The following is a 27158-nucleotide window of genomic DNA, read 5'->3' as shown; positions in this document are numbered from 1 at the left end:
ATAAATAAGTCATGAGAAAAATATTTCAAAATTAGGGTTTTCATTTTTGAAAGACAGACATTGAATACACCACAAACTTTTTAAAAATTTTAATTTTTAATTTTTAAGAAATTTATTTTGGAAATTAGCGTTTGTTTTATTTTTTAAAAAAAAATACAATGAAAAAGTCCAATTTTTTTTTTTTTTTTTCAAAAGTTTTGAATAAACAAATAAATAAATAATTACAAACAATCATGACCCTTCATCTTGCATACATTTGTGTAGAAAGTCAACACTCGATAAGTTGTGCAAGGTTGTGGGTGTCCAATCATGTCATAGGGGGGACCCAATGGGCATGAGGTAGAACATGATTGAGCATCATATATTTGATCTAAATATATATATATATATATATATATATATATATATCAAATCTTAGTTGGAGATTATAATTATATTAAGTATCAAATGTAAACAAAATCAACTCTTAATAGTTTGATTATTTGGGATAAATTAAAAAATACGACATATCATTTATAAATTTACAATTAATTTTAATTATGAAAAAAAAAGTGCAAATTTTACTATAATAATAAAAATTGATATTATAATAATGTATTTCAAATATCAAAAATTAATGGTAGATATCGAAATGAAAATAATAATAATAATAAAATTTAAAATATATTATTTAATTTCTATAAATTTTATATAGATTTGGGTTTTTATTATTATTTATTTAAATTCAATATAACTTTGTAAATTGAGTTATTGTATTAAAGAAAAATAAAAGTGGTTGGATAATTGTTTTTTTATAAGATATTGCATTGCATAATCTTGAAAAATTTTGTTGGCTTTGTATAATCCCCCCCAAATTTGGGTTACTGAGAATGAGAACTTACTTTCTTAAGTATAAGATTAAATTAGTGGGTAATTAATGATTTGTGACAATTTTCTTCTTGAGGAAATATGATTTGAGACTATTAATTGCTGCCATAATTTGGTAATGTATTTTTATTGGAATAATTAATTAATTATAAATCAAAATAATTTTAAATAATAATAATAATATTTTAAAATTTTCTTTTTCAACCCACTATAATTATTTTTATTTTTAGTTAATTTAATATATCCTTATAAATATATATATATATATATATATATAGATCTTAAGAAAAATACATGTACTATATAATAAACTAAACTCATTCAATATGTTTGGATATAGTCGATAGTGCACTCATTTTTTTAAGAGCAAATTACATGAATTACACCAAATTTAGTCAAAAATTATACAAAAAATTTAATGTGTTGCAAATTACTATACAATTTAGACCTAAGTTATTAAATTTGGATGTCAAACTTGACAAAAATAATAAAATTATTATAATAATGAAAAAAATTACTATAACGATATTATAATTATAAAATTAATATAATGACATATAATTTTATTTAAATAATAGAAATATGTAAATATATATATATATTAAATTAGTTAATAATTGATATCTAGAGAAATTATCAATTTCTTCTCACCTCCATTAATGGAGAAAAATAATTAAATAAAGTTGAGAGTTGTTTATTTAATTTTAAAAAATAAAATAATTTATAAATATGGGCTGATTAAAAGTACAGAAAGTTTGGGCTTCTGTTTTAGAAGCTTCCTTATGGGCTGGAGGTACAAAGATCAATTAACTGTGCAGGAGAGACAAGAAAATAATTGTCATTTCTGAATCAATAAAAGAAATCCTTTTTCTAAATAATCTAGAAGGTCAGATTATATATCTACATCTGCAATATGATTAGCAGTTGACTCGTCTGATCTGACACTAAGCAGAAAAAGACACCAGGATTTGGAAGGAGTAAACTAAGATTATATATATCTTCTGCTAGCCAAAAACAAGAAAGAAGAAAAGGAAAAAAGAAAACTTTGTCTCTTTCTAGGGTCAGATTCATTCTGTCATCTTCAAATTCAAGCTTGACAAGTTCGAAGTTAATGGCTTTGGCAGACGGACTTTTTCTTTTGGGTAAGCTTCTTATCTGCTTTTTTTTTTTTTTCTTTTTTTTTTTTTTGAAGATCTGCTAAGTTTCACTTACTGGGTCTAGGTGTTTAGTCCTTTTTTTTGGCGATTAAAGAAAAGTTTCTCTTTTTTGGGTTCCAAGCTTTGTGGGTTGAGTGCTTTGAGTGATTTCTGGTTTGATTGGTTGTAGAGATGATGATTCTTGATGAGACCCACCCTTTTGTTTTCTGTTGTTTTCTCTTATGGGTCAAATTCTGATTTCACTTTACTGAAAGAAAATCTGGAGTAGAATCGAGAGCATTTTAGTGGTTGCTTTGATGGTAGTATGAAGTAATAGGTTTAGATCTCATAACTTGAAAATTTTTGCTCCATTTAGCATGAATTTTCCACGGGAATTTTTTCTGTGTTTTCTTGCTGAGAAATTTGGGTTCTGTTAAAGCTTTTATTTTGGCTAATTCGTGCTTAAAAGACCACAGCTTTCTGGGTTTAAATTTTCTTTTTCCCCCATTCTTGTTGAGAAACAAGTATCTGCAATTTTCTACCTGTTGACCCAACTGTGAATTTTCATTTTTTTGGGGGAAAATGGTGATTCTTGACAGAGGCTCTGGACTGGATTATGCTTTAATAACAACATTATTTTAGATCTTGATGCATTGGTGGTGAATGGTGATGTTGAATGACAGGTTATTGAAGTTCTTGTTAGGATCTCTATCTTTCTGTAAGCTTGGAAGGTTACGAATTGATTACTCGAAGATATTGGTGAAGACATTTCGTAGTGCAAATTGGTTAATATGGTGCCAAAACTAGAAGCTGTCAAAGGCGGTGGAGGATCTATCAGGGTTGGGACGACAGGGACAATCAGTTCCCTGATGACTAGGGAATTAGAATCCGTTAAAACTGTGCCTCAAACAGCAGGATCTTCTCAGCAGAAGCCTGGATCAGTTCCTGCTTCAGTTGCTGCTACTCCCAGAAGACACAGAAAATCATTGGATGAAACTAGCAGCTGTACTGGTAATTGTAGCAGCATCGAAATAACCAGGAAAATGAAAAGCTACACGAGAAACACTCATCGAATCCCAATGCTCGGGCCTGATAATATTGCTTTTGATAGAACTCCTAGCAGGGAGAAAAGTGACAAGAAAGGACCTAATATAGTTGAAATTGTGGACATAAAATGTGGAAATCCTGATAGAGCATGGGCTAGTCCTATAACAAGCAAACTCAAGAAACTTGGATTCTCAAAGCTTTCGGAAAGCATTATCTAATTTCTCCGATTTCATTCTATCAGATTGCAGAATGCTGTAACTTTTGCCTGAAAAATTACTTGCTGACCGATTTTTCCCAGAAAACTTCCACTGTAGAACACCATGGTTAGTGAAGGCCTGTTATTTCCTCATTTTTCTTCTTTTCGGCTGTTAAAACCAATCTTATAGTTGGTTCGGAATAACAGCTAGAGGAAGCTTTATCTTCAAGGTGGAACTGAGGTTTCTGTAAACTTCTCTGAGTGTTTATCTCAAACCCATCATGCCTCTGGTGCCAAATCTGCTTAGGAGTTTGTGGAGCATATGTTCATAATCAATCTCCATAGTAAATACCAGATTAATGCACGTTTTATCTGGTTGCAAACGAGGAGTTTCACGAACAAAGAGACAATAGCTTTTGATAGTTGTGGTCTTATACCTACTGTTTTCACATCAGTTCTGGACTTCAAGTTCTTGACTCAAGTGAATATCATTTACAATTTCTTGTTTGAGTTATTGTTGGTTTTAGACGGTGATATGTCCAAATTCATGTTCTTGCAGTTAGAAAAGTTTAAGTTAAGCTAATCAGAAGAGCTTTTTTCTTAACCATATGGAGATCTTATCTATATGTAGATTCTGCAACTGGTGCTGTATTATGCAGAAATGGTGTATAGACATTGAGACCAAGCTGAATGCAAATTTAGTTTCAAATAATTATTGGAGACCCAGAAAGAAAGGTGAACTTGTTCATGGTCATTCTTGGTAATCAAGAATGAAGAAAGAGGATTGCTTGGTGTTTTAGGTTCTTGTTGTGGGTAAATGCTTTTTGAATGCTCTATTTTCACTTCAAGTGTTCTTGTTCTATGGAATGATTGGATTGGAAGAAAAGGGTACTGAAATTCTTTTCAAAGGCCTTTTTTTCAGTGTTGGACTGGTTTAATTCGAGTCGTGGTAAATTTTTTGCGTCAAATGTAACACGATATCTCACGTAAATCAATAATTAACTAAAATATATTATTAAGACTGTTTAAGTAAATTACATATAAGGTTGTTTTGTTTGTTTTTTAAGTTTTGAAACTTATAAATTATTAATAAATAAATATAAATATATATTTAATTAATGTATTTATTTTAGTTATAAATTTTATATAAATTACAAATTTTTAATAAAAAAACGTTTATAAGTTGAAAGATGAAAGAAGATGTATAAATAAAAATATGATAATTTAAAAAGAGAGTATTTTTGTTAAAATATTCTTAACTCAAGTTTTCTCTAAAAGAAAAGCTTTTAACTTTTTTAGGATTCAACCAATCACAACCTCTGGATTGAAAGACTTTGACCATCTTCACTATTTAAATTATCGTAAGCAACATCAACGGCTGCGATCACTCTACATAAAAAAGTGAAACACACACAATATTTTCCTCTCAAACAGAGTATATGAGTGGATAGAAGAAAACTCATCAGATAAAGGCCACCTTGATCTTCTCTTTATACATGAACACAATCCATGGCTTCCACAATCCAATTTACCGGCAGTCATCTCCTCTTCTCTTCAAAACCCATTAATAAATTTCCATCGTCTTCACCTAGATTGAGTTCCCAGTTTCTGGGTTTCCAGAACAATTTCGCTTGGCTTAAACCCACTAGAATTGGACCCTCCAATGGGTCAAGAACACAGTGCTGGTTCAAGTTTGGGAAGAATGGCGTTGATGCTGAAAACGCCGGCATTTATGGCAGCCAGTCACGGGACGACTTCGACAGAGACGATGTTGAGCAGGTCATTTTCCATATTTCCTTCTCTGCATTTACATATATAAATATATGTGTAGGTTGGTGTTATTTTTCTCTGTGTTCCTTTTGTTGTTCTTGAGTTAAGGGTTTCGTTTTCTGCCAAATTTGTTGCTGCTATTTCATGTCATAAAGTCTATGATTTGAGTTTTCATAGTGAGATGGAGGGTGCTGGGTGATTTTGCCCAACTGACCTGATCAGAGCTTAAGCTTTGAATAGGAGCAATGGTTTCAGAACTTGATAGTTAGTGGGTGTTTGGGGCAGCTATAGTTTTTGCCGTAAATTTTAAAAATGTTGATAAAATAATTATTCACTGGAAGTGCTTTATTTGGGGAAAGTTATTTTCAAAATTTGTAGTAAAAGTCAAATTCATTTTCTAAAAACTACACATAATAATTATTAGCGTTAAACTTATTAAAAGTAGATTTTACCTTTAGATGCTACTTAAATCACTTTATGTTTTACCCGATTGGTTGTAAACGTGCTTTCAAAACACAAAAGCTGAAATAAAAAAACTGAGCCAAATAGCCTCTTAGTATAAATAGAAATGCTAGGCAAGATAGTAAGTTTTTAGTTGTGACATGTCAATTTATAAAAAGAAAAAGTAGATTTACACTATAGTCAGAAGAAATGAACTTGGTATGTAGATTTCATGTACACATTTTGTTCAGGAAACTCAAAATGTATTCTCTTAGATGCCATTGTTATCATTTTGGAAAAGAAAATTGATAATTTCATACTTAAGATAAGTATTGATTTCATAAACAAAATTGATTTTTTCAAAACACAGCCTTAACAAAGTTGATATTGTTAGTTTCAGAACAATTTGGTTTACTATTAGTTTTTACTTTGATGAGTTATATGATTTGATCAGCATAATTGTGTAGTTAACTTCTTTTATTGTTCTTATCCATGTCAATAGAACTTGAACTCAAGGCATTATAAATATTATCAAAAGCACATTTTAATTCACAGACCTTCGGGTAGTGAGTTGTTACTGTACTATACAGTCTTGATGAATACATAAAAGATTTAAGCACAGAAAAGATTTTGATATCAGAGTGTTGCTTGGGTTGAGAAAGTTATATTAACCTGTCTTACTTTCTACTGTGCAGTACTTCAACTACATGGGAATGCTTGCGGTAGAGGGCTCATATGATAAGATGGAAGCTCTTCTGAACCAAAACATTCATCCAGTAGACATCTTACTTATGTTGGCTGCCTCAGAAGGAGACAAGCCAAAGATTGAAGAACTTTTGAGAGCCGGTGCTAATTACACTGTCAAGGATTCGGATGGACGAACTGCACTTGATAGAGCTGTTAGCGAAGACATCAAGGATTTGATCCTTAACTTTTCAGCTCAGAAGGCATGATTGAAATGAATAATACCTACCGAGATCATTTATTTACACTTGGAGATTTCAAGTACTACCATCTTGTAATTTGTAGGTTCTACTGATGAATGCTTAATGTCTGCGGTTGATGTTGGATTAGTAAAACATGTTGTAAAATCTTGATTCATATACCATTTAGAAGGTTCTCTGAATTTCAGAACTTTTATTGACAAGTGAAGAGTGTTGCTGAAGCATAAATTGTAATAGCTAAAATCCATATTTTGATGGCTCATTATCACTGGTATTGTTTCCATCATATTATAAAGAGCTAAAAAAATTTCGTCAATATGAAATAAAGAAGTGAATATGCATGTAAATCATGACAGGAGATATACCATGTTGAACTTTACATTCACTATAAACAAATTTTAATATCTAGATCTATGGATAAAAAGGCTGTGGAGACCTGTAATCATCTATTCCTTTAGTGTTCAAAGGTTTACAAGCTTTAGATCATGGTTAATGGGTTATTAGGAGTCAAGTGGGTGATGGTGAGATCAGTTAGAAAAGAGTTATGGGCGTGGACGGCAATCAGTGGAAGGAGGAAATTCGCGGACATCATTCCAATCACAATCTTTTGAGTAGTTTGGAAGGAGAAGAATGTAAAAACTTTTGAAGGGGTGGATTAGGAGAATGACTTTGATTCAATTAAGAATAAATGGTTCTGCACCCTTTATTTTTTGCTATTGTATTATGTTTTGTACTTCATGGAAGATTTAGAAAACTTTATTCACTTGCTAATTGATATATAAATATCGTATATACAAGTTGACATCCCCTTGATTTTTTGTTAATAATACTGTTCATTTAAAAGAAAATAGAATTTACAGTATGAGGTACAATCAGGAGATATACTATGCCAAACTTTATATTTATTATAAACAGATTTCAGCACCTGTGAATTCTACAGTAAATGAGGTACGATGCCTTTCCAGGGAATATCCTCAGAAGCATGGGAACTTCTGAAAAGATTACAGATTTGGGGAATAAAACTATTATTACATGTTTCTTGAATTGATGTATAAAAGGCATAGTGCAATTAGCCAAGCTTTACTACTTGAAATAAAGCTCAACAAGTTTCTTCAAAGTGTCGAATACACTTGTAAAGGGATTAAATTCAATTGGAGCTTTCAGTCCCAAGTCAGGAAATTGGTTTGTTAGAGCCTGCTGCATTCCGGACATCGACATCATAGCAGCAAGCTGACTGTTTGACATTACTTCACAGTCTTGTGGAGTGTCCTTGATTTTGCTTGGGTCATATCCAAAATTCGCCAAGTAAGTTTTGTACTTCTCTATGAATTCAGGGCCAGGATCAGGTCTCCTGGAATATATCTGAAATATCAGTGAAAGGATGTTATTCGGGTTCGATATGAAAATGAATGGAAAATATGTGAACATGCACAAGGTTGCAAGCAAATCTGAGACTGTCAAATCATTATTCCATAAAGTGATCCGAAGGAAAGACCAGAAGGTTCATATTCCACATGTGGTAAACTTAGAACACCGTCTCTGAAATGATCTTCATGATATTATCAGAGGTCCTAGTACATTTATAATAGTCAAGTTGCATACTCATCAAAATTTTAGGTCCTTAAGAATTTGTCCCTCTTAATTATGGATGTAGATCTAGATTAGTTGTGAACAAGTATTATCATATCATTTCAATATACTTTTTCCGGAAAAGTCAAATTACCTGAACAAAACTTCTGTCTTTTGCACCAGAGACAAGTGCAAAAGTGTCATAATCTGTAGCAATAACATCATAAGGCTCTTTCGGAATAAAAGGAATTGTAGGGAAACGAAGGAAACACTTCTCTTTAATCATCACTTGCTTTTCAAGGTCAGTTTCGTTCTTCTCCAAATCTTCCTCTGGAAGGCATTGAACCTTTCCCCTTATACCAGTTATGTATCCATCAGGCCCCCCATGAACACAAAACGTATCAACTTGGATAGCAGGTGTTTCCATATCAACAGTATATACACCCTGTAATGCACAACATGTCAGGGCAATCTTGAATGGTAGCCCACAAATTTTTCCTAACCTGACTAACTTCACCCTACATCTCTAATAAACCACTGGAAAATTCATAGGTTCACTTCCATATGCTCTCTAACAATCTGGTCCGCTACGATTATGCAGAATGAATCTAGTACAACAACAATATCTACTGCATTATACCTGGGTGCAGTGGCAATCTTCTTGACCTTGTCCAGCAAACCCACGTTTTAACGAAGCTACTTCAAACCATCTTCCAGAATATCTAATTGGGTCAAAATCCTTGGCTGTCATACCTCTCATCATCATTAAATTCCCACTTCTTTCCCCAGATCCCCTGTCGATAGGAAGAGTTAATGTATTATTTGCAGCACTTCCTAGTTGGTAGAAGTTGCATTGAGTTGATAGCTCTGATGCTACAACCTGCCCAAGAAGGCACAGAAGATCTTAGAAAGTGCTATGCATGAACTACCCAAGAAACCGTTATACTTTTTCTTTTGAAATATGAAGAGTATAGCATAAATATAAACAATGGTACCAAAGGGGTACTATCCATATAAAAGATATTTACAAGTCAATTAGTAAATCAATGACATTCCCAATATTTTCTATCCTATATAATGTCATGATTCAAAATCAAAGAAAGAAAAATATGTATCCATTTATCCCTAAATTTAACAATTTTTCCCTCAATCCCCTCAAAAGCTCTAGCATTCATCTCTTTCCAAATCACCTAAAAAAAAGATGAAGGAATAAGAAAAAGATAATTTTTCTTTTTACATATCTCTGCCCAAGCCAAGAGCTCATCCCTCATCGATCCTGCAATCACCCAACTAATCCCTAAGAGACTATACACCATAGACCAAATGCTATACACCATCGGGCACCACAAAAGGACGTGGTTACAAGATTCCGCAGCCGTCTTACATAAATAGCAGCGATTAAAGTCTGATTTTGGAGAGAAGTCTTGTCTAATCTTACTTCAAGTGGAAAATGAGAACAAAAACCAGAAATACTTGTCTTTTAACAAGCTTCCAACCTGATGGGTTAAGTGAAAGAAAGCCACTATTTTAAATGAACTTATTTTTGCATAAGACCTTCAAACAGCCATGGAAGTTTGTGCAATGTACATACATTCATACTCTGCAGAATCATGAATCTCCCTCACCTGGTTTGTTTGAGAGAGGAATACAAAAGCAGCAACCCCAGGTATGACATGTTTTATGAGAATATCACTTGACACAGAGTAATCAAATGAACTCCTCAACATCATTCTCCTCGGCATTCCCCTGAGATTGGAGAAAACACAGAGACCTAATCAGTTCAAGGAGATTAAAATCACTTGAAACGATGAAAAGGAAATTCAATACTCTACTCTATAGAACACCATTTCAAAATTCACCCCATAGAGCTGTGTATCTTCCATGAAAAGAAGAAGAAAAGGAAGTGAAAAAAGAAGGTCAGCAGTTCCCATCAAGAGAGAGCAGAATTATAACGAATTTAAGCAAGAGAGGAAGAAACTGGAGGAAAAAGATAGTAAAGTAAGCATTTTTGCAAGTGGGTACCTGGTAATAGGAGGAGAAGAACATTGAAGCAGAAGAGGTGTTGCCTGATTCGGAGTGAAAATTACCATTCCTCTCCCCCAGAAAAATTTCTGCTTGTTGCCTCTTTCACTGCCGGGTGTGATGTATCGTTGCTTGTTGGAGTGACACTTGATGGGAACCACAGGGAAGCATCTTCAGAGGATGCTGAGTGATCTAAACGACGTCGTTTTATATGATATATCATCCATAATTTTCAATGAAGACCAGAAATTGAAACAAGAAAGCAAAATGACACTAAGGATTGGGACCTAGTAAGCAGCAAAATAACAAAATAGAAACCTTTTAAATTAGTGGATCTGGAGTTAATGCTATCTAAAATATTGAGACCTAATATTTTAAGTAACTCTCAAGAGACTAACCCTAAGAAAATCTAAAACTTGATTATTGTTCACTGTCAATATAATGCTCTTAATTAATTAATTTTAATGTAATTAAAATTAATATATAAATATATATATTTTTAGTTTTTTAGAATTTTCTTTTAATGTAAAAATGAAAAAAATTAATTGGATGATGAAATTGAAAATAATTGTGAAAATTTGGGTTCTAAATATCTTTTTAAAAGAAAAATCGAAAACTGGAAGTCAAAATATAATTTAAGGAAATTGTGCCACGTAGGACGCCCAATCAGCAGTCTCGACGAATCGGTTGTCACGCGGCGCAGTGTCACACAGGAGGCCACGTTGGCGATTCACGTGTCCCGCGATCGGATGGTCCAGATTCGTTCTCGCGCGCACGGACAACCCGAATCCGTTCCCTCCCCAGACGCGATCGGACAGTCAGATTTAAACGCGATGAACGGTCCAAATTCACTTCCTATTTAATCGCGACCGGACAGTTCAGATCAAACGCAATGAACGGTCCATATTCACTTCTTATTTAATCGCGATCGGACGGTTCAGATCAAACGCGATGGATGGTTCAAATTAAAAGGGGACAAATATAAATAACCATCTTCACACTAAACCCTAACCCTAGCCACCAGAATCCCCCCCCCCCCCTCCCCCCAATCGGAGAAGAAGACCCAACCGCCAAGAAGGAAGCTGACCGATGCCACCGCCGCCGCGTTATAGCCACTTTCGACCGCCAAAAGAAGTAAAAAATATTTTTTTTGCTCAAAATTTGATTTTAAACACTCTCATGACCAAATTGAAGAAAAAGAACTGCCGGATTGGCCGAAAATCGCAAGTAACCGTGATAGCGCTGCCACGGGAAAATGCAAAAATTACCTCCGATGAAGCCCTTTCTAATTCCCGTTCTACGTAATTCTTCCACTATTGTAATCACCATTTCTTTCTCTACATATTGACCGAAGCACACCCAATCGCAAGGTGAGCTGGCGGAGCCGCTGCACCAAAGGACCCTGCCGCCAGTAAGTTTCAATTTTTTGAATTTTTTCGGTTAACCGAGCCCCCTTAACGTGTTTTCTCATAGAAATTGACATAAAATTGGTCGAATTCGACCAAAAACGGCTGAAAACAACCGACCACGTCGTGCTGGAATCTCGAAGCAAAAAGGACGGTAGGTGAGCTGAAAACTGCGGGCAAAGCCCGTCTGAATCATTACGGCCAAAATCCTAAAACTCCTTCGATGAACTCCTTCTCGTTTCCTGTTTCACACAATTTTTTTTACCATTGTGTTTACTGTCCTTTTCTATGCAGGTTAATCGAAGGAAAAATCCTAACCGCGAAGGAAAACCGGCAGAGCCGCCGCACCCGAAGACCCCTCTGCCGGTAGATTCGATTTTTTTTTTTATTTTCTAGCCAACCAAGCCCCTTTAACGTATTTTTCCGTAGGGATATGTATAGAACTAGCCAAAATCATCCAGGCCAAGACGAACCACCACCGTAGGGGGTGGAGCCGAAGCTGGAGCAAGGCGGCATTGCCGTGCCAGAACCTTAAAATTGGCCGGAAAGGGTTTTCAACATCGATTTTAGATTTTTGAGGTATTTTTAAGTATGTGACAGGTGTTTTGATTCCCGCAGAAAAAATTCAGGAAATCCGGAACTTGTTAGGAGGCGTAGTAGATAGTACGACGTTTCGAAACACTAATCTGGGTAAAGATCCCTCACCCTATTCTCTGTTACGATAAATTGAGGATTAATAATCGATAATTATATATTTTGTGAAAAATTAAAAAAATCCTAAAATTAATTATAGGTCACTAATAGAGACAGAACCAGTTAGTTCATATTTGTACTGATCCCCTGTTTATTTTTCTGTACTGCCTAAACTGCTTACTATTATATTATCCGTATTTAAATTGATATTTTCTATGGTTTTCTCCATTATTTAGTTTATTTGGTTCCTCCTGCGTTGTTTATTTGGTTATTTTGGTACTTGGTTATTCGATAATGTTAAACTATATCACTTGTTTAAATGTCGTTTAAATAAATCAGTGAATATAAATGGAGACGTTAATATACTTTGGTGGTTGTTTGGATGATGAAAATTTAAATAAATGAAAGCTTACTGGGCATCATAGGAAAGGGTGGATGGACCCGGTACATAGGAAACTCTACTGTGGACATTATCTCAGTCAGACGGGACTGAGAAGTCTCATACTAAAATAGTTTTAAAAGATATGGTTCATCCTCATACCGAACGAGATATCGAGGAGATGATGTTTTTGGCGCCCATTACCGGGCGGGTTATGGGGACGGCTGGATTAATTGTCAAATCTTGATACTGGGTTCACGAGTAGAAGAATATCCCTATGGACCCCCAGGGGTCCCAATAAGTAGGTTAAAAAGGAAGAATTGTTGATTCTATAAATGAAATTGAAATGTCATTAGGTTATTTGTCTTCATAAGTTGATTTTGAGAAAAAATCGTAATAGTAAGTATCGAATAAAACGTTTTAAAGTTAAATGTATTTACTTAAAACAAGGGCTCCATTAGTTATTTTTTGATTTTTTTACAAACCTTCGATTTTTCATATCAGTGATTAGTGTGATATTCTTACTGGATTAGTGTAGCTCACCTTTTTATTAACAATTTCAAATTAAGAAAACAAATATCCAGATCCTGATCAGTAAGAGGGTTGTGAATAATTCACCTCCCGGACTCATTTCAAGTGCTAGTGGAGGTCAATCCCTACGATATCTATTTATTTATTTTTTATTATCGTTTGTCTTTTATGAACCAATATAGAAGGGACATTCTCGTAACCCTATTGAGTATATCAATTTACTGTGTAAGAAATGTAAACTCTAACTTTATTCTTTGCTTCCGCATTTAGAAATACAAATTTATTTTCTTTGAGTTCCGAACTTTTACAATTTAAGTATTTATATAAATTTTAACAATCATATATATTTTTAATGTACAGTTAGAATAATCATAATTTTATTATTAAATCTCGTAATACATAGGTTCTTATATCAAGACGATCCAAATAATCAGAAATATTATATTAGTAAGAAATTTGAGTTAACATGGGCTAATATGGGTGCCATAGGGATTTCTCTTTTATTTTTTTTAAATGTCCAAATTTACCCTCATAGTGATGAATTAAATGAGCTAATAATCACTAATCTATATAGAAATCAATAACACACTAATAAATTAACATATGAAAAAAATGAAATCTCTTTTCCCCCCTTATCAATTAAAAAAAAAAAGAGCATGCTATAAATTGTGAGATTTTTTTTCAATATTTTTTTAAAAAAGAGCATGCTATATATATATATATATATAGAGAGAGAGATATATATATATAATATATGGTGGAAATTAATAATTCCAACAACTTTTCATCTTACAAATGATATTTATTTTTCTCCACCTACCGGAATTTATTTAATTGTTGTAATATTTTTTTTTTTAAAAAAAAACAATAATTAGGTAAAATAGTTTTTTCAATTAGGCAAAGGTTAGTTTACCCAATTAAAAAATTGAAAAAAAAAAATACACTAGATTATTCTTTTAATCAATTGCTTATACAATTTGATTTTGACATTCATATGTATTGATTGTACGTAACCAATTAAACAAGCTTTTTATTTTTTTTTCTCATTAAAAAAAAGCAAGATTTTCTACAATGACCCATCACTCAATTTCATGTCTAATTCTCTAAATTATACATAGATATATTTGTATGTATATATGTGTGTGTGTGTGTGTGTGTTTTTTTTTTCCCTTAATTAATTACTTATACATCAAATTTCATAAATATTAATTGTACGTAGCTAATTAAAAAAGCTTTTTTCAAGGACCCATCAATTAATTTCATGTCTAATTCTCTACATTATACATAGATATATTTGTATATATATAAATGTAATTAATTACTTATACAACATAATTCATATGCATTGATTGTACGTGGTTAATTAGAAAAGCTTTTTACAATGACCCATCACTCAATTTCATGTCTAATTCTCTTATATATATATATATATATATATGTGCGTGTGTGTGTATATATATAGCTTGTGCCCCCATCATGATCGAATTCGTGGGCATTTTTGGTCACCGTGCTTTTGATGGGCTTACACGTGTCTAACAAATTAATATTTTATTTTATTAAAAAAAGGAAATAACACCTAATCATAACTAGTTGAGGTAACCAAATATCTTAATCAAAAAAATATATTTAAATATTAATATTATAAGATTGATTATTATGACATGTTACTTGATTACATATTAAATTATTATAATTAGCCATTAATTAATCTTTTCCTGGCCTAACCAACTCAAATCAGACTTATGGCAAATTAATACCAAACAAAAATTAGTAGTTAGGTAGTTATAGTCTTAGGTCCACTCCATTTTGGACCTCCCTTGCCCATTTCACTCTACCAAATTGATGAATATTTAATTTAATTTGGTAAGTCAAATTAATATTTCAACATATATATATATATATATATATATATATATATTTGTGTATAGATTAATATCTCAATTTGCAATCGTGTAGTTTATATATGCACAAAATTTCCATATATATATATATATGTGTGTGTGTGTGTGTGTGTGTGTACTATTGTCAAAATTATGACATTGGATTTATGTATTGTTGAATAAAATAATGATCATTAATTTCTTTTTTAAAAAGAGATTAAGATGTATGATTATGATAACCATTTCCTAATTCAATGTTACAATTGCATAGATATAACAAAACACATTATTGGTTACTTAATTGTAATATTAGAAACATATAATATACATATATATAAACTCTGTTCTTAAATTCAAACCCCACATAAACATTTTTTAAAAATCATTGCTTATGGTGTTTGATTAAAGAGAGATTAATCTCAAATTTCTCAAAACCAACTAAAACTAAGTTTACCCAGATTGAATTAAAACTAAGCCATATCTTGAGGCTTTTGCTTTTAGCTTTAGCACAGACATATATGTATATATATTATATCGTAAGTGGTGAAGGTGTTTTTGCAGGCTTTTTTTATTTTTACTTTGGTATCTGCAAAAGGGTTGAATCCTGATGTAGATCCACCAATCACAGGCCAAAGCACACCTCCGGCTTGTCGTTTTAATTTCATAACTTCATTATTTTACCCTCCTCGACTGCATCAGATCAAAAAGCTAAATAGTTTATTAAACAAACGAAGGTGATTAAAGTTGTCTCTATTTTTTTTTTTTTTTTCTTCTTCTCTTCAATAAGTTGTATCTTTTAAATGGGATTATCATGATAAATTAACTTTAATAATAAATAATTATAGTTCAAAAATCTTCTTTAATAATTACCCTCATAGAAAATAAGCATATAAATTATTCTTATCCTTCATTTACTTTATACGTAAATAATAATAATACATATACATATACATATACATATACATGATGTTTGAGAATATATTTGTGTGTTATTATAAACATCACATTCTAAGTTATCATTTAACAAGATTCTTGTGTAGACAAACTTTTTTCTTTTCTTCCATATTATTGGGTATTGGTAGATGTTAATTTTTTAATTAATAAATAAATAAAACTCATTCCCAATTTGGATCTTAATCCATTATAATTTCACTGATTGAGAAAAATATATTCGTTATAAAATATTTTTTTTTATTTAAAAATATAATAAATTCGTTTTAAAAGTTTAATCCAACAATTGACTGAAATTTGACCAAAATGCCCATCCCACGATTGAACCAAGAAGACGGCAATTTGGACTTTTTAAGGATTATCCAAAGAAAAATACGCCGGTCAACCGTCTCGCCCTTATAATCCCCCACCTTCACTTTCTACTTTTTGTTAGTTAAAGAACCAAAAAAAAAAAAAACATTAATACCAAACAGCTTATAAAAAAACCATGACAAAACCAGACCCAACCTTCAATTTCCATGGCGAAAACCCTTCGTGAAACCCACTGCGAAAAATGACCCGGCTCTGCAGAAACGCTCTTCATCTCGACGTAAAGTGCAGCATAGCAGAAAAAGTCTCCATTTTCAGCAAAGTTTTTCGTTTCATATGGGAGAAAATCCTCGTTTGCTCCATAGGTAATAAACCTGCTAGTTACAGGAGGTTGACTCACCGGATTTCTTCTGTTAATTCATCCCCAGAGGAAGTTTCCGATGCCGGACCGGCGGTGCGGGAGGAGGATCCCATGGTAGCTGCTGGGTCTGAGACAGATTCTGATTTGGTTACCTTGAAGATCAGTTTATTGGGTGATTGCCAAATTGGAAAAACGAGCTTTGTGGTGCGCACCCATATCTACTTCTCTTTTCTCTTATATCTATATATCTGTACATATATATATATATATATACATAAGGATGAACTGATTTGAATTTTTTGATTTACTGGGGTTGAAGGTCAAGTATGTAGGAGATGAACGGGAGAGGTGTCTGGAGATGACAGGGTTGAATTTGACAAGTAAAACATTATCTGTTCAAGGAGCCAGGATTTCTTTCAGCATATGGGATGTAGGAGGTAGGGGCAGATTAATTAATCATTAATCTTGTTTAATTAAGCTTTGTTTTAAGTTAATTAGCTAGTAATTAATTGAGCTTTGTTCAATTAATGTGTAGGTGACAGCAGGTCACTTGATCAAGTCCCAATTGCTTGTAAAGATGCAGTAGCAATTTTATTCATGTTTGATCTCACGAGCCGGTGTACTCTTAACAGGTTTGCAACACGTATCCAATAACATTAATTAATTAACTTACTAATTAGAAATTATAAATTAATTAACAAAAATTTTAATAATAACTTTCTGTGAATTTGCAGTGTTATTGAGTGGTACGGTCAAGCAAGAAAGTGGAATCAGGTACCATACTAAAACAGTAATTACCAGTTTTATTTTTTTTTAAAATAAGTTTTTCTTTTTCATACTCTATTTTTACTTAAATATATTATAAGAAAACTATACTAACTACGTAAATATTTTAACCCGAAAGAATAATAATATATATGAATACATCGTTTCTAATTATTTGAGGGGTAATGTTGTTTTGTTATAGACCGCGATTCCTATACTAATCGGGACTAAATTCGACGTTTTCTCGAGACTCCCTCTGAATTTGCAATGGACAATTGTAATGCAGGTATTTATAACTACATTTCCATTAGTTTACTCCCATGTTTAGAAATTAAAATTTGATGGAGTATAATGACATTAAGTAGCATGTGATTTTCAAGACTTAGTGTATTCACTTAATTAATTGAGCTTAAATGTTAATTTCTCACGAGCTTGGCAAGTGATTTTGAAAAGGGCTTTTTTTTTTCTCTTTGGAATAAAAGAGTCTTCCATTGTCAAGTCTTCGTAACAGTAATGAGTTGATGCCCACTTTTGCTTTTCATAACTATTAATTTATTAACATATCAGTTCAAATAATTATTTAAAATATTTAAACACGATTTATTCATTTTAATTTTGTTTTATTCGTAAAATAAAATGAAATTATTAATTTAAACTAAATTTTAATTTAGAAATTAATTTAATAGTTTGCGTAAAAGAATTTATGACGTTGGCATTTTTCTTGTGGCATTATTATTCTTCTTCTTCTTCTTCTCTCTCCGCGTCTAAAGATAAAAGAAGACATCAAATGGGTCACTTCATTTTTTTTTTTTTACAAGTATTATAATCTTTTAAATAAATTAAAAAATATATATAAATTGCACTATAGAAACTTCATAAATAATATATAAAAAGTAATAATATACGGAATTAAAAGTGAGTGAATGACCAACTACTTATTGATATGTATTTATTTTGTATAATTGATTAATATATATATATATATATATTTAATTTAAAAAGGGTGAATGGAAATTCAATTTTGTGGGCAGGCAAGGGCATATGCAAAGGCAATGAAGGCGAGTCTTTTCTTCTCAAGTGCCACCCACAACATCAACGTGAACAAGATATTCAAATTCATAATGGCTAAACTCTTTAACTTGCCTTGGTCTCTCGACAGAAATTTGACCATTGGTGAGCCCATTATAGACTTCCAATCATAGTATATACGTATACCCATCATGTACATATACACATACATATATTTATAGCCCAACCCATATCAAAACAGATCCCAATCTAACCCACCCACATTACCATTCCCAATTTTTTTTTTTTATTTTTTTTATCTTCTAGTATTTCAATTATGACTTGTCAAACAGAATTTCTATTTTCCGAGTTACATGATCAATAAAAGATATTATGTGTAGTAGTAATTTAGTATCTTCCTATGCTGATATTTAAGTAACTAGATCGATTTGTAAACAATCGTTGCCGATCTTATTAAAAACGGGATTAGAAACTAAAAGTTTAAATATAACGATCAATTTGTATAAGACGTAAAACACCTACCTCGTGATAAATTTGGAATTCAAGAGCCGAGGATGTTGCTCTTCCTTAACAACCCTTCTTCGTATTCTTATTAAAATTAATGGTAACAAAAGTATTATTTTTTAAGATCGATAGACAAAATATGTGTAATATTGCATCGATCATAATACATTAACAAACAATCTTAAAATAATTTTATTCGAATTTCTAATATTTTTTTAAAAAAAAAAAGATGTATAAACTATTAAAGTAAGTAATAATTTATTATAAATATCTTAATTACATTTGTTGTTTTTATCATCTACGTGCATGGTCGTATAAATTATTAATTTATAATAACTAATAAAATTTAATGATTAGATAAAGATTAAACTAAGAGAAATATACTCTTCAATACGTATTAATTATTAGAAATAACAAAAACATCAATCTAGACTAAATTAGAAAACTCTCCTCTTCATTCAAATGTACCTTATATATATATATATATAACATGCTAATTATATCTTATCATATATAAGCATATATACCATCAATACAGAGAATAACTGGTATTATAACTGCAGCTTTAATGGTGTTCTTCATTTCTTTTGCTTTCTTTATTACAATTTTCTTCTCATCTTCCTTCAGTCCATCCACAGCGTATAAAACGAGATGTTCTAGTACTTGTCCAAAATTCAGAAAATATTGAAGAAGAAGAATTTCAGTCATGCTTCCCATAAATTTTTCAAATACCACTACTTTCAACGTAGTTTTTAAGCATTTGTAAGTAATCGGATTGTTTATCCAGAAATCATCTGGCTTTAACTCAAATGGAGGTACATACCCCTGAAAATTGAGCACAAACCAATTTAAGTTTCATACAAATGCACATATATACGTAAACATATATATATATATACACACACATATTGCTTGAGTTTGAAAATAAATTTGTTCTTTTCAAATTAATGTCAAAGGTTTCATCTTCATTTTTCAAATATTGTTTTTATTTTAAGTACTTTATATATATATATATATATATATGATTATAGAAGAATTTAAAAGAAAATAAAAACTAAAATAATTTTATACGAATTATATAAAAATATGGTTTAATACTACTTACAGTTAAGATTGTTCCATTTCCTGGAACTAGGTCAAATGTGATAGTTTCTAATTTCGAACAATTGTTTAACATGAATCTGATTCCCCAAAATTCATTTGGATGTAATTGGATTTTTAAAATTAGATGTCTTATCTCCAGTGAACGTCCAGTTATAGTTAACGATTGTAATCCACTTGAAATAACCTAAAATGAAGAGAAATATAAATATTATATATTCACACATACATATAGAAATAATTTTGTTTACAAGAATTGAATTTAACTCGAATAGAGAAATAAAAAATGAATGTATTGATCATCGTCCATAATATATACCATAACAAGAATCGGCCATTTAAATATATTTAATAAACTTCACTTCTTATTATTTAAAGAAAATAATCGATCCCCTCATAGCGGACAAGTAAAAAAAATGCATTCTAAATAATTATCTCATGATGAAAATATAATTTAAATTATCGTAAAAGATTTAAAAAATTATCAAATAGATATACTCATAGTGATAAGTAATGGAAAAATATTATAAATAATTATTTCATAATAGAATAAATGTGTGTACATATTTATATATACATATATCAAATTTAAATTGTTACAAAAAAATATTTAAGACTCATATTAAATAGAACATCCTTTTGTTATACTATAAATCAACATGAAAGTTAATAAAATCATAATTTAAAACGTTATTTAGGGTTCTACATTCGGATAATAATAAATAGATATAAAGAATATTGGCTTTTCATTGGGAAGAGAAAGAAAACACATTAACCTATAACTCTTATGCTGTAAACATAAACACACACACACACGAACAAAATACTTAATATTCTGCTGCAAACATACATAGATAATGCAATAATTCCCCTAGCAATCCCAAAGGAGGATCGAAGAATGTGTGCGTATACATGTTTGTGTGTGAAAGCACAAATCAACAGCGAGCACTATATATATATATACATATTCTATTAATTAACAACTTTCATTTACCTTATAAGCCTAGTTAACAATACCATGACTAGTATATATTTCATGCTTGATTAGATTAATCCTATTTGTATTTGTGCTCTCCAAATCTCTATATACCAATCACTAAAAGAATGACAAAAGTAAAGTCAGAGTCAATAGGAATCATCAACATGAGATATATAACCATATGTATATGTATGTGGGTGTGTGAGACCTTTTTATCATCTAAAAAGAAAGAAAATCTGCATAAGATAGTCAACTAAAGAAATTACATCTTTCAAAGTATAATTATCAACAATTAGCAGACAAAAACTTTCAAGAAATAAACCATATATATATATATATATGTATACCTGAAGGATGTAAGTGCAAATAGTCAAAACCCTAGCATAAGTGAGATCTCGGAGGAGCATCTGCAGATAATCACCAACTTGTTGAAACTCTTTCTCCACTCCAAAATCAAGTTCAACATTCTCCACCGGAGTTCCCACATTGTCAAAATGTAAAATACCAAGTCTCCCACTGTACTTAAACTCTTTCAGATTCGGGGAATCAAAGCACCACCATTCGTATCCACAATTCTCAATCCTCAACTTCCTTAACTTCAAATTCCTCCCTCTAATCTCCATGCCTTCCCCTCTATTCCAACACCTCTCCAAACTCAAACTCCACAGCAATGGACACTTCTCCATCACAGCTTTCATGGAAGCCGATTCAAGTTCAATCCATCCTAAAGAAAGCTCCTTTAACGACCCAAAATTACCGAACCACTGATCCATAAAACTGCAGGAATAAAGCTTCATGGATTGAAGATCATGGTTTCTGTAAACCGGACCTGGTATGTTACAAACCGCCTTGTGGGTTTTTTTGGGATCGTCTTGTTCCCATGAAGGATCAGAGAAATCGAGGTACAACTCTTTGACATGTCTAGAAGAAGGAAATGATAAAACGGCGTATAAATCGTCCTGAAATGGTTTAGGATTGGAGAGTGAGAAAGAGAACTTATCTATCTCGGATTCACGATCAGAATCGTTAATCCATCGACGAACAAACTCCATGAACTCCCTTCTTTTATTCTCCCTGATCTCCTCAGAGTCACCAGGCCTGACGAAGAATCTCTCCAAGAGCTCAACACTTCTGGTTCCGCGCCAGATATGACGCCATCTTTGGGCCAAGACGGAGGTTCTCGCAGCCTCATTGAAGGGTAATCGAGAGAGAATCAGAACAATGTCTTCGTCTACCAACTTGGAAGTATTATCAATCGGACCACTGGGCGCCATTGGTAAACCTTGAAGAGTTGTAAGATAGAGAGAAAGAGTGAATACTAGGGCAAATAAGAGAGGAAAGGGGGGATGGTCTTATAGAGAAGAAGGAATTTTGGTCAAATGGAAGGGAGAAGGTAAATTTGGGAAATAATATGAAGTTTGAAAAACCATTGGCTGAATTCATATAAAAACAAAAACTTGATGTCTATCTCAAATGTTTGGATTTGAAAAAGTAAGTTTCAGTTTTACCCAAAATTCTGCAAAAATCTATTGAAAGGTTTAAGATTTGAGGTTTATAAGTATCTTCTCAAAATAATTTAATTTGACTTTAAATCTTAACCATTTATTTATAATTAGATTTAAATTTTATCTCTTAACTTATTAATAATATAGTAAAAATAATTTGATTATTATATTTATTTCATTTCATAATAAATTTATTTTTTAATAAAATTTTATACATTTTATTCAATACGCATACAAAATAAATAAATCACCACCTAAATTTTTTAAATTTCATTATTTTTAACGTAGTTATTAAACACTTATAAGTAATAATAATTTTTATTTAAAAATTATTTGATCTTGATTCAAATGGAGGTACATAACCTTGAAAATAGAAACCGAACCTTTTTAAGTTTCATGCGCAAACACATATACACACGCACACACATATAACTTGAGTTTGAAAAAAAATTATTATTTTCAAATCGATATCAAAGTTTCAGCCTCATTTATCAAATATTATTCTATTTTCAGCAAATATATTTATCTTATGTATTATAAATGAATTTAAAAAAAATAAAAATTCAAAATAATTCTCTATAAATTATATAGAGATATGTTTTAATACTACTTATACATAGAATTGCTCCACTTCCAAAAACCAAATCAAAGATAATGATTTTTAACTTCGAACTACTATTTAATATGAATTTGATTCTCCAAAATTCATATAGAAGTAAATGAATTTTCAAAATTAAATATTTTATTTCTATAAAACGTCTACATATACCAAATAACTCTAGTTTACTTTGAATAACCTAAAATAAAATAAAAATTAATATTACGTATTTACACACGTAAGCAAAAGTAATTATCGTCGAAGGTATTAAATTTGACTCCAACTAAAAAGAAAAGAAATGATATATCAATCATTGTCCATAGCATATACCATAACAATAATAAGTCGTTTCAATTTATTTATTAAAATTAACTTCTTGTGATTAGAAAAAATAATAATCGAACCCTCGTGGTGATAAGTAAAAGAAATACATTTTTTATAATTATCCCATGATGGAAATATATCTTAAATCATTGCAAAAAATTTAAAAAGTGCGTTACACATATTTACTCGTTGATGATAAACAATAGAAAAATTTTATAAATATAAGTTAAATCGTTAAAAAAATATTTAAAAATTGCATTAAATAAAATACTTTTTTTTTTAATTTTTAATATTATAAGTCAACATAAAAGTTAGTCAAATTAAATGGTAAAACAACTTAGAATGTTATTTTAGAGTTCTACTACAAAATTTATTAGTATTATTTTAATCTGAAAATATTAAGGTATAACAATTTTTTTTTTTGGTAAATATTTTCCTAGTCCATTTTACAGTTACTGAAAAATTTCTTTGAAGCAGTAATAGATCACTTCATAACCTGTCATGTAAAAACCATAATGTATATCTATATCTATATCTATATCTATATATATATACATATAAAAGATGCAAATGCAATCAGTTTCAGTATCAAATGCAAAATTAATGAAGTAAAAACATGCATTCATTATAAATGAACTTTTTTTTGAAAAAAAGAAAAATAATTGAAGTATAAAACATTTATTTACACATATTTAATGAATATATATATATATATATGTATGTATGTATGTTTGCAATCTTGTGGAAAAGATTATTGATTCTTCACCAATATATATGTCCTAATTTTTTTTATATTGATGCATAAATATTAACTATAATACAATAAAAAATAATATTTAAATAAAGACAAGTAACATGATCTAACTCGAATTTATAATCTTTTATGAAAAAAAAACGTACTAACAATTGAGTTAAAGAATAATTATTAATTATTCTAATTAAATTTATCATTTTTATTCATCCATGTGCAGATCATGCAAATCAATTATTAATTTATTATAATTAATAAAACAACATTGTGTTCAACATATTATTAAAAATAACAAGAACTTCAACAACAAATTAAACTATAGAAATATCATCTTGACACAAATTTACGTTATTATAATTTTATAGTAACGATATTTTCTTATATATTAATGGATATACCATTAATATAGAGTATAATCTGCACTATCGGTGAAGCTTTAATGGTGTTCTTTATTTCTTTAGCTTTCTCTGTTATAGTTTTTTTCTCATCTTCATTCAATCCGTCTTCAGAATACAAAGCAAGACACTCCAGTACTCGTCCAAAATTCAGAAAATATCGAAGAAGAATGATTTCATTCCAACTCCCATTAAATCCTTTAAATACTACGACTTTCAACTTACTTCTCAAGCACTTGTAAGTAGTTGTGTTGTTGATCCAGAAATCGTTGGCCCTCAACTCAAACGGAGGTACATAACCCTGAAAATTAAAGACAACCTATTTTAAGTTTCATGCACACACGTACATACCTGAATATATATATATATATATATATACACACACACATATATAGCTTGAGTTTAAAAAACTTTATTTTGTTCAAAATGATTTTAGTATCACCTTCATTTTTCATATATTATTTTTTTACATAATTTATATATGATTATAAATAATTTTAAAAGAAAATAAAAATTCAAATAATTCTTTACGAATTATATATAAATATAGTTTAATATTACTTACCGATAGGATTGCTCCACGTCCAGGAACTAAGTCAAAGATGAGAGTTTGTAACTTCGGACAACTGTTTAACATGAACTTGATTCCCCAAAACTCATACGAATGCAATTTGATTTTTAAAATTAAATATTTTACCTCCAGAGAACGTCCATATATACCTAATGATTGCATTCCACTTGGAATAACCTAAAATAAAAGAAATATAAGTATTACTTACATATAAAAATAATTATCATTAATAATATTAAATATGGCACCAAAAAAAAAAAGGAAAGAAAGGATATATTAATCATTATTTGTAATATATACCATAATACTAATTAGTCGTGTCAATTACAATACTTGATCTCATCTTGACGACAAGTAATAAAAAAATATTGTAAATAATTATCTCATGATAGAATATATATGTATGTAACTTAAATTATTACAAAGGATATTTAAGAATTGCATCAAACAAATCAACTTTTTTTGTACCATAGATTGATATAAAAGAGACTTAAATCATACCCTAAAATAAATCAACATACTATTTAAAGCTCTACTATAAAGTCTTTCGTCCATATAATACTATAAATTCGACCCAAAAATGTTACTCAAATCATTCTTTAAAACAACTTAGAATTTTATTACATATATACACATATATACATACGTACATACACAGTACTTATAATTTATGCTGCAAATATACAAACATGATGCAATAATTCCCCTACAAGGAGGATAGTAGAATGTGTATATATATGTGTGTATGTGAAAGCACAAATCAACAATGAGTACTACACACACACACACACACACACACATTCTCTTAATTAACAATTTCCTGTTGTCTTATAATCCTAGTTAACAATATCATGACTACTATATAGTTCATGCCTGATTAGGTTAATCCTAATGGTATTTGCACTCCCCAAATCTCTTTCTACCAACCACACGAGTGAAGTAGTAATTATCAACATGAAAGAAAGAAAATCTGCATAAGATAATCAACTAAACAACTTTCAAAGTAGTAACTATCAACAATTAGCAGATAGGAACTTTCAAGAAATAAACAAAATACGTACATATATATATGTATAAATATAATATATACCTGAAGGACGTAAGTGCAAATAGTCAAAATCCTAGCAGAAGTGAGATCATGAAGAAGCATCTGCAGATAATCACCAACTCGTTGGAACTCTTTCTCCACTCCAAAATCAAGTTCAACGTTCTCCACCGGAGTTCGCACACTGTCAAAATGTAAAATACTAATTCTCCCACTGTATTTAAACTCTTTCAGATTCGGGAAATCAAAGCACCACCACTCGTATCCACAATTCTCAATCCTCAACTTCCTTAACTTCAAGTTCGTCCCTGTAATCTCCATGCCTTTCCCTCTATTCCAACACCTCTTCAAGTTCAAACTCAGCAGCAATGGACACTTCTCCATCACAGCTTTCATGGAAGCCGATTCAAGTTCAATCCATCCTAAAGAAAGCTCCTTTAACGAACCAAAATTACCGAACCACTGATCCATAAAACTGCAGGAATAAAGCTTCATGGATTGAAGATCATGGTTTCTGTAAACCGGACCTGGTATGTTACAAACCGCCTTGTGGGTTTTTTTAGGATCGTCTTGTTCCCATGAAGGGTCAGAGAAATCGAGGTATAACTCCTTGACATTTCTAGAAGAAGGAAATGATAAAACGGCGTATAAATCGTCCTGAAATGGTTTAGGATTGGAGAGTGAGAAAGAGAACTTATCTATCTCGGATTCACGATCAGAATCGTTAATCCATTGACGAACAAACTCCATGAACTCCCTTCTTTTATTCTCCCTGATCTCCTCAGAGTCACCAGGCCTGACGAAGAATCTCTCCAAGAGCTCAACACTTCTGGTTCCGCGCCAGATATGACGCCATCTTTGGGCCAAGACGGAGGTTCTCGCAGCCTCGTTGAAGGGTAATCGAGAGAGAATCAGAAGAATGTCTTCGTCTACCAACTTGGAAGTACTATCAATCGGACCACCGGGCGCCATTAGTGAAGCTTGAAGGGCAGTAAGATAGAGAGGAAAAATGAGTAATAGGGCAAGTGAGAGAAAAAGGGGGGGGGGGATGGTATTACAGCGAAGAACGAGGTTCGGTCAAATGGAGGG

At 31.1% G+C, this 27158-nt stretch overlaps 6 protein-coding genes across 6 annotated transcripts; 3 read left to right on the top strand and 3 right to left on the bottom strand.

The window, feature by feature from the left end:
- Positions 1 to 1787: 1787 nt before the first annotated feature.
- Positions 1788 to 3958, top strand: LOC110810881 (hexon). The gene is made up of 2 exons (XM_022037183.2): positions 1788 to 2009; positions 2687 to 3958. Exon 2 carries the CDS (start codon positions 2795 to 2797, stop codon positions 3266 to 3268), a length of 474 nt encoding a protein of 157 aa, XP_021892875.1. The 5' UTR covers positions 1788 to 2009; positions 2687 to 2794; the 3' UTR covers positions 3269 to 3958.
- Positions 3959 to 4690: 732 nt separating this feature from the next.
- Positions 4691 to 6663, top strand: GDC1 (Ankyrin repeat family protein). The gene is made up of 2 exons (XM_022037253.2): positions 4691 to 5025; positions 6153 to 6663. The coding sequence occupies exons 1-2, from the start codon at positions 4756 to 4758 to the stop codon at positions 6408 to 6410; spliced, it is 528 nt and encodes a 175-aa protein (XP_021892945.2). The 5' UTR covers positions 4691 to 4755; the 3' UTR covers positions 6411 to 6663.
- A 620-nt stretch (positions 6664 to 7283) lies between these two features.
- On the bottom strand, positions 7284 to 10162 carry CHL (chloroplastic lipocalin). The gene is made up of 5 exons (XM_022037308.2): positions 9993 to 10162; positions 9596 to 9716; positions 8611 to 8850; positions 8125 to 8415; positions 7284 to 7763 (listed from the first exon to the last, which is right to left on the bottom strand). Exons 1-5 carry the CDS (start codon positions 10058 to 10060, stop codon positions 7485 to 7487), a joined length of 999 nt encoding a protein of 332 aa, XP_021893000.2. The 5' UTR covers positions 10061 to 10162; the 3' UTR covers positions 7284 to 7484.
- A 6119-nt stretch (positions 10163 to 16281) lies between these two features.
- On the top strand, positions 16282 to 18682 carry SGP1 (Ras-related small GTP-binding family protein). The gene is given in 7 exon segments (XM_022037266.2): positions 16282 to 16374; positions 16377 to 16706; positions 16822 to 16939; positions 17038 to 17134; positions 17237 to 17276; positions 17470 to 17553; positions 18299 to 18682. Coding segments are annotated over 7 exon segments (864 nt in total). The 5' UTR covers positions 16282 to 16350; the 3' UTR covers positions 18470 to 18682.
- Positions 18683 to 19307: 625 nt separating this feature from the next.
- Positions 19308 to 22283, bottom strand: LOC110810899 (putative F-box/LRR-repeat protein At5g54820). The gene is made up of 4 exons (XM_088219121.1): positions 21121 to 22283; positions 20914 to 20983; positions 19906 to 20088; positions 19308 to 19625 (listed from the first exon to the last, which is right to left on the bottom strand). The coding sequence occupies exons 1-4, from the start codon at positions 22152 to 22154 to the stop codon at positions 19308 to 19310; spliced, it is 1605 nt and encodes a 534-aa protein (XP_088075247.1). The 5' UTR covers positions 22155 to 22283.
- Positions 22284 to 24436: 2153 nt separating this feature from the next.
- On the bottom strand, positions 24437 to 27041 carry LOC110810900 (F-box/RNI-like superfamily protein). Its single transcript, XM_088219120.1, has 3 exons — positions 26115 to 27041; positions 25019 to 25201; positions 24437 to 24754 (listed from the first exon to the last, which is right to left on the bottom strand). The coding sequence occupies exons 1-3, from the start codon at positions 27039 to 27041 to the stop codon at positions 24437 to 24439; spliced, it is 1428 nt and encodes a 475-aa protein (XP_088075246.1).
- Between the last annotated feature and the right edge of the window lie 117 nt (positions 27042 to 27158).

Source organism: Carica papaya, chromosome 4 (genome assembly GCF_054855325.1).
Source record: "Carica papaya isolate Zhongbai chromosome 4, ASM5485532v1, whole genome shotgun sequence".
In the NCBI taxonomy this organism is placed as follows: Eukaryota; Viridiplantae; Streptophyta; class Magnoliopsida; order Brassicales; family Caricaceae; genus Carica; species Carica papaya.
Note: the sequence above shows the minus strand (reverse complement) of the source record. Positions and strands in the feature narration are given on the sequence as shown.

Bases quoted from the DNA above. Each gene is read 5' to 3' on its own strand.
- LOC110810881 (XM_022037183.2), top strand. From the start codon at position 2,795: ATGGTGCCAAAACTAGAAGCTGTCAAAGGCGGTGGAGGATCTATCAGG.
- GDC1 (XM_022037253.2), top strand. From the start codon at position 4,756: ATGGCTTCCACAATCCAATTTACCGGCAGTCATCTCCTCTTCTCTTCA. The intron at 5,026-6,152 runs GTCATTTTCCAT...TCTACTGTGCAG, and splicing joins ACAGAGACGATGTTGAGCAG to TACTTCAACTACATGGGAAT.
- CHL (XM_022037308.2), bottom strand. From the start codon at position 10,060: ATGGTAATTTTCACTCCGAATCAGGCAACACCTCTTCTGCTTCAATGT. The intron at 9,717-9,992 runs GTACCCACTTGC...CTCCAATCTCAG, and splicing joins TCTTCTCCTCCTATTACCAG to GGGAATGCCGAGGAGAATGA. The intron at 7,764-8,124 runs GTAATTTGACTT...CTGATATTTCAG, and splicing joins AAGACAGAAGTTTTGTTCAG to ATATATTCCAGGAGACCTGA.
- LOC110810899 (XM_088219121.1), bottom strand. From the start codon at position 22,154: ATGGCGCCCAGTGGTCCGATTGATAATACTTCCAAGTTGGTAGACGAA. The intron at 20,984-21,120 runs GCAGATTTTCTT...ATTGGTATATAG, and splicing joins TCTTTAGTTGACTATCTTAT to AGATTTGGAGAGCACAAATA. The intron at 19,626-19,905 runs GTAAGTAGTATT...CTCAATTTTCAG, and splicing joins GAAATGGAACAATCTTAACT to GGGTATGTACCTCCATTTGA.
- LOC110810900 (XM_088219120.1), bottom strand. From the start codon at position 27,041: ATGGCGCCCGGTGGTCCGATTGATAGTACTTCCAAGTTGGTAGACGAA. The intron at 25,202-26,114 runs GTATATATTATA...CTTTTATTTTAG, and splicing joins TTTGCACTTACGTCCTTCAG to GTTATTCCAAGTGGAATGCA. The intron at 24,755-25,018 runs GTAAGTAATATT...TTTAATTTTCAG, and splicing joins GACGTGGAGCAATCCTATCG to GGTTATGTACCTCCGTTTGA.